The sequence below is a fragment of the Mastigoproctus giganteus genome, chromosome 2 (assembly GCF_048544385.1).
Source record: "Mastigoproctus giganteus isolate SK-2022 chromosome 2, ASM4854438v1, whole genome shotgun sequence".
Lineage (NCBI taxonomy): Eukaryota > Metazoa > Arthropoda > Arachnida > Uropygi > Thelyphonidae > Mastigoproctus > Mastigoproctus giganteus.
The window spans coordinates 180,749,091-180,755,946 of NC_143576.1; the positions used below are offsets into that span (position 1 = coordinate 180,749,091).

The window sequence follows — 6,856 nt, forward strand, 5'->3', positions numbered from 1 at the left end:
CGGGAATTACGTTACAGAATGACTGTACAGAGAGAAGCTTGAAGAACAGCGCAAGAAGATACAGAATGAGCGAGCGAAGATAGCAGAACCCGAAGGAAGGCTGCGAAAGCACGGAATCCCCTCGCCGAGTTCCACCCCCATAGAATGAGTCATCCGTATTTAGGTAAGTTATCCCAACAGCTATACATAAACCTTACTCCTCAATAATATAATTAATTATGTTAGCATTGATAAATTGTAGAATACCCTAATTGCTGCTATCTTAAATAGCTTACTACATAGTATTTCAGTCTATCATAATTTACTATTGGTAACATGATGTGTCACAGGGTAAAACCTATTTTATGTGTGCTATCCTAAATAGCGCGACATTTTAGTAATAACTCCCATTACTTCTATTTGACACTGAATGTAACCAGTATGATTTATTATGTTGCTATTGTTAAGTATAGAATATCCTAATGCTGCTATCTTAAATAGCACATCATTTAGATGGTCGTCTATCACAATTAACGATAGATAAAATAGTGCACAATAAGTTAAAACACATCTTATGCGCGATAGTTTAGTATTGACACCCATCACGTTTGTATAACTATGTCACATGCCAGTTCTTGCCTGAGATGAAGTATCCACACGAAGAACACCTATGTGAAGAGCCCATTAATTTCCAAAATATCAATAGTGCTAAGAACTCTTAAATACTTCCATAAAAATCAATTTATATTATTGTAACCAAATGATTTAGGATTTGCTTGTCACTGCCACTAGGGCGGTAGTTATTAAATATGTACCATTTCTGTAATAGATTGCATTAAACTATGTTTTGTTTTAAACATATGCCTCAAGCCTATTCTCCATTCACACGAATGAGTAAGTAAAGAATTATATATAGAACTTTTATTGCGGGTACTCGAATTTCTGCCTAGAATTGGAAAGAGTTTGGGTATTGACACAACGCCCTGGTCAAAGCTGCAGTTTTCCTATTCCCTGCCGTTGAATAGGGTTACCGAGGGCCGAGACCATTGTCCTAATATGAAAAACCACTAGACAATCACATGAGTATACTGGGGTTATCATTGAACAAATGATTAAGGAAGGAAAACGTCCCGCCATACAGATGTGTTGTCCAGAGAAGTCCGAACGAACGAAAGTAAGTTATTAATAAGCAAGCAAGAAGTATAATAATAAATAAAAACACCCAGTATAACACTAAGTTCCTTCTAACTCGCTGTCAACATGCAATCTCTTAAGCTAAACAGATGCACAAGACGGTAAGAGTTATAAAAGTCGCACCTTGCAATTCCTAACGGTACGGAGTCCCTCAAGGCGTTCATCTTTTTATTTAATTACATTTTAAATCAGCTTTAAATCAGCAAATTTCGAACGCAAAATCAGAAGAGGAAATAATATTATCCAGCCAAATTAAGATTTACTTCCATAAGTGCTTCTGAAATTTAATTTTTTTTTTTTTTTCAATATGAACGAGACGCTACTCAATTTGATTATTTAAATTAGACTGGTCAACAAAGTTTTGCTAACTTGGATAAAAGTAAGCATTTTGTTAATTTTTATGTGCTGATTACGAATATGATATGAAAGTAAAACGATTCAATCCAGTCACGTTTTTTTTATAAAATGGAAAAAGACCGTTAAAAAATTTCTTGGTCGAATTTATTGTAATAAAAGAAACATATCTGTGTTGTTAAATGGTATGTTAATATCTGTTTTTAGTCACTCAGTCAGCAATAGAACTCAGAGCGGCCACACTTGAGGTGTGGCCGCTCTGAGTTCTATTGCTATAGTACTTATTAAGCGGTAGCTTGTTTGGATCCTACTATATTTCAGACGGCCAGGCGCCTCTGTGAAAGTCAACTTGTTTACAAGTTATCTTTAGCCCTTAAATTTATATTTTTGGGGTTAATTAGATTTCTAAAATCTAATATTATATTTATATTATATATATACAGGGTGGCAATAAAAAATATACCTATTCAGGGCTCTCTGTAGCTCTAAGTAATAAACCGAATGCTATCAAAATTAGTAAGTAAACTATAAAAGGCATGGAGAGAAGGATCCCGTAAAAAATACTTCAAAAATATGCCGATAGGGGATAATATGTATCTGTAGAAGAGGAGGAAAATGACAAAGTACCAATAAATAAATAACTAAAACAAAGCTTAATGAAAATTCCAAATTTTTATTTGTGTTCTTTGCAAAAATAAACAGAAATAAACTGAATTGTACAAAATTTTATATCCAAACTAAAAAATAAGGCGCCTAAGAGAGCAGAAAATTTGCATAAATCTGAGTTAATTTAATTTCACAGAATTAGAGGGCTATAAATCCACAACGCGAACGTCGCAAGCGTATTTTGTTAATTTTACTGATAACAATGCGTCTCACTCTGCCTGATCGCGGTTTAATTGCGAACCTCTTCTACGTTAATGGAAGAAATGCAGCAGCAGCAGCTCTGCGTGAATTTAGACGCTATAAGAACTTACGTCAAGGTCCTTTATCAGCTGGGGCAGTTAGAAGGATGATGAACAAATTTGAGGAAACTAGGTCCTTCGTTGTTAAGCCTGGAAGAGGAAGGAAGCCTGTTTCACCTCAGGTAGCAGAGGAAGTTACGACGGATATCGTCGACCGATCCATGGATACAGCTGCTGAAACCAGTAGTAGCAGTGCACGAGGAGTAGCGAGGCAATTGGATGTCCCATATTCCACAATGTGGAAACTTCTTCGGGAATTAATCCACGGTTAACTATACAAGATCAGTCACCACCAGCAGCAGCTGCAAAAAGATGATCCTAAAAAACGAATGGCACTTGCTCTAACGTTTTTGGGCAGAATGGAAGTGGACGATGCGTGGCCACGGAACATTCTTTGGGAAGATGAAGCCCATTTTTATCCAGATGGGACTGTAAACACTCAAAACTGAAGAATATGGGACCAAAAGCACCCCATGCTATTCAGAAAATCCCATTGCACCGAAAATCACCGTCTGGTGTGGTGTGACTTCAAATTTCATCCTAGTGAAATATTTTTTCGAGGAATTGCACTTAGCAGGAGCAGCCACCTGTTCCGTTACAGCACAAAGATATCATCACATATTGAGCAATTTCATTATTCCTCAACTGCAGCAAAGAGGGTGCCAGGATGAGTCAATCTTTATGCAAGATGGGGCTCCTCCTCATATTGCACCGCCAGTGCAGCAGCTGCTTCAGCAGCTACTGCAAAAAGAGTCATTAGTTACTTGTTTCCCATTGTATGGACACCACTCACCTGAGCTTATACCATGTGATTTTTCGCTGTGTGGTCACCTCAAGGCCAGTGTCTACCGAGGAAGTGTCCCTAACATGGCTGTCTTAAAGGACAACGTAATGCAGCATGCGCGGAACATTACTCCAGATATCTTGCATTCTGCAGTCGAGAATACTGTACATCGAATGCAATTTCTTGTCCAGAATAATGGTAATCATATTGAAAACGAACTCCATCATCAGCGAAATCATCGACCATCGAGAGTAAACTGTGAGTGAGTTTGGAGATGTGAAACCATTTCCTATAGCAGTTTAGTTCAGTTTCTTTCTGTTTTTTTTTTTTTTTTTTTGCAAAGAACAGAAATAAAAATTTGTAATTTCATTAAGGTTGGTCTTAGATATTTATTTGTTGGCACTTTGTAATGTCTTTCCCCTTGTGCAGTACCTTATTATCCTAATTGGCAGATTTTGGAATATATTTTTTTACGGAATCCTTCAATCTTTGCTTTTAATAGTTTGTTTCCTAATTTCGGTAGCATTCCGCTTGTTACTTACAACTGCAGAGGACTCTGAATAGGGATACTTTAATTATGGCCACCATGTACATGTCATGGGTGGTACCCAGACTAATTTCCATCTCCACCTGTATATTCTATATTCAAATAGAACTTTTACAAATGGGCTTCAGTGTTGTGTGTGTGCGTGTTGTTAAAAAAAAAAAAAAAAAGCTGGTCTCTTTGCCACCAGGGAGCATTCACTATCTGAGTGCCTTATACCTGGTATGACTGTTTCCTCCTTAAAACGTGAAAAATGTAACCTCGAATTGAATACAATTTCCACCATGCCTTCAAAAAGCTACTACATTTTCTTGAATGATCCTTGTTGCATGAATTCAGCTTGAGGTTAAATCATGTTGAAATTGTAATTCCAGGATGTCACCAGGTCCTACAACACGATATCCTAAGGTGAGCTGCTTCACTTGGTGAGCTTTAGATTACTGGAAGGCGATTCGTTGTGCCGCGGACGACAGCTGCGTGATGCGGTTCCTGATACCGCAGGCCCGAGCTTTGGCGGCTGCTAGACATTCACTAATGATTCAAGAGGACTAGTACGAATAGGCTAGTTTATCCCTAGTTATACCCCATTTCATCACGAAATGCTCTTTCAAGGCAGTGTATTGGAGAAGGATAGGTGCTTCCTTGAGTGGTCTTTCAAGTCTAAATACTCAACGAGGAGAAGTGCTTCAGGTTGTGCATCTCATCATGATTGGTCTTTTACGTCGGTGTACCCGACGCGTCCATTGGAAACGTCAAAGTCTAAATAAGCATATTTCAACGCTTATGAAGATGACACACTTGCAACAAATCTGTCTTCATCTTCTGGTTACAATTTACTTATTAGAATACTTCGGTCTGATTGCAATTTGCTTTGAGAATACTTCCAGGGTATCGAAATAAGCTTTCCCGGTTTTATTAAAAGGACTTTTTTTCTCCTACTGGACATTACATTGAAATTGTATGCACTGCACTGACTGCAATTTCTCATTAGCTACGTTTTGTGGCAGGGACTCGAAATTCATTTTATATGAACTGCAGCGTGCGCGTACATGAGGCGCAGAATTTCAATATCTTGTAATGGAGCGGAAATTAGTGCTGTATATCTTTATTTACCTGTACAGTACTGTGATTAGTGGCGGGGATGCCAGAAAAGCTGGCTGGGACCGTCCAATACAATAAATTAAAAATTAAAATAAAAAATTAGAAACATATAGACTTACTGACCTCGATTTCAGATGTGCAAAGTTGTTGTTGTTTTTTTGTCCACTAAAACAGGCAAATCGACCAGAGAACACACACACACAATTTACAGAAAAAATAAATATATGGGTAAATGAAATCATTTAGGAATGACCCGGATATCATAATTTGTTTTTTTGTACTTTTTATTGACTTACTCAAATAACTATTAATCGAAGAGACTCAACCACTAGCTACACAACATACGTTTGGCCGAATAAAAAGGGAGTTACGACTGCTTATATTATTATTATTATTATCATTATTATTATAGTAAAACGATTTTAAGCTATACATACGACAAAATGTACACCAGGCTTGACTAGCAAATTCGTACTGATCGCAGAACACGCCACCGACGAAGGCCAACAAGAGAACGGAGAAGCAAATCATCTTCGAGTTCATTCTGGCTTCAGGAATAACTTTATTTGCCAGTGCCTACTCTTCTCTATTTATAAAACCAACCCGCACTGCTGCTACGGAGGCGCTTCTATATTTATGTACTATTGGATGCTGCTGAAAAAAACTTTGAACTATTTGGAAACGCTTCTCTGTTCTCTAATACAAGCATCAGTTGAGTCACAGATAAAACATTTGTTGAAATAGAACAACTCATATATATATTTCTTTATGATGGTTATCTGTCCTTTTACTCCAGTTTGTTGGGTACTGAATATAAATTCTGTGCTCCATATAATCTATGCCTGCTTGGCTCTTTGCGTGAAAGTAATATCAAGTACCCCACAGAACACCAGCAGCTCAATCAAACTCGAGTGAAAAGACAGATAACGATCATAAAGAAATATATATATTACCACACTACCCTTCTCTATTTATAAAAACACACACGAATTGCTGCTACGGTGGCGCCTCTGTATTTATGTACTATTGGATGCTGCTGAAAGAAACTTTGAACTATTTGGAAACGTACCTGATGCAATTCCTGCATCAGGTGAGTCACAGTTAAAACATTTTTTAAAATAGAATATCTTATTGGTATTGTATTCATTTACGGTATATTCTCAGTGTTGAAAAATCTGTTGTTTTTTGTATATATATATATATATATAAATTTAACCCGGGGGCTCACATCTGGTGAGTATGGGCTTGGCACACCCAGGGTCGTGAGTTGGATATCATCATTCTTCTCTTTCTTGGTGATTCCCTTCTGCTTTTGACACGCTCTCTCTCTCTCACTCACAGGGTTTCTCGGGAACTTTTTTTTTTCCTGGTGCAGCATAAGCCTCAGGCTTCCTTGCATCATATGGATATTAATAATAATAAATATATATATATTTCTTTATTATGGTTATCTGTCCTTTTACTCGAGTTTGTTGGGTACGGAATATAAATTCTGTGCTCCATATAACCTATGCCTGCTTGGTTCTTTGCGTGAAAGTAATATTAAGTACCCTACATAACACCAGCAGCTCAATCAAACTCGAGCGAAAAGACAGATAACGATCATAAAGAAATATACAGGGTGATTCACTACCAGTGCGACAAACTTGCAGGAAGTGTAGGTGGCACAAAGACGAATCGGAATCACACAACATTGCAGGGTCCGAAATGCCTTCGTCATGCGGTAGAGGACGTTGAACGGGAGGTCGCGTGAACAGCGATCCCGCTGGAAGTCAGCATTTGCGAACCGCTTCCCGAGGCAGTAGGATGGATAAAGTCCTCCGGAGTGGATAATCCGCAGGCTCCAATGATTGGACGCGTTGCAGATGGTATGAACTCATTTGGTTTGTTGACAGTATCCTCCATACAGTGGATTTGGATATACCCAATCGTTGG

At 37.9% G+C, this 6,856-nt stretch overlaps 1 protein-coding gene across 1 annotated transcript in view; it reads right to left on the reverse strand.

The window, feature by feature from the left end:
• The window catches only part of LOC150089800 (uncharacterized), a 57,579-nt gene extending 52,112 nt beyond the window's left edge, over positions 1–5,467 (reverse strand). The window contains exon 1 of the mRNA XM_090390107.1: positions 5,359–5,467. Coding sequence (XP_090246233.1) covers positions 5,359–5,464 — 106 coding nt within the window. The 5' untranslated portion in view covers positions 5,465–5,467. The remainder of the gene's footprint in view (positions 1–5,358) is intronic.
• Between the last annotated feature and the right edge of the window lie 1,389 nt (positions 5,468–6,856).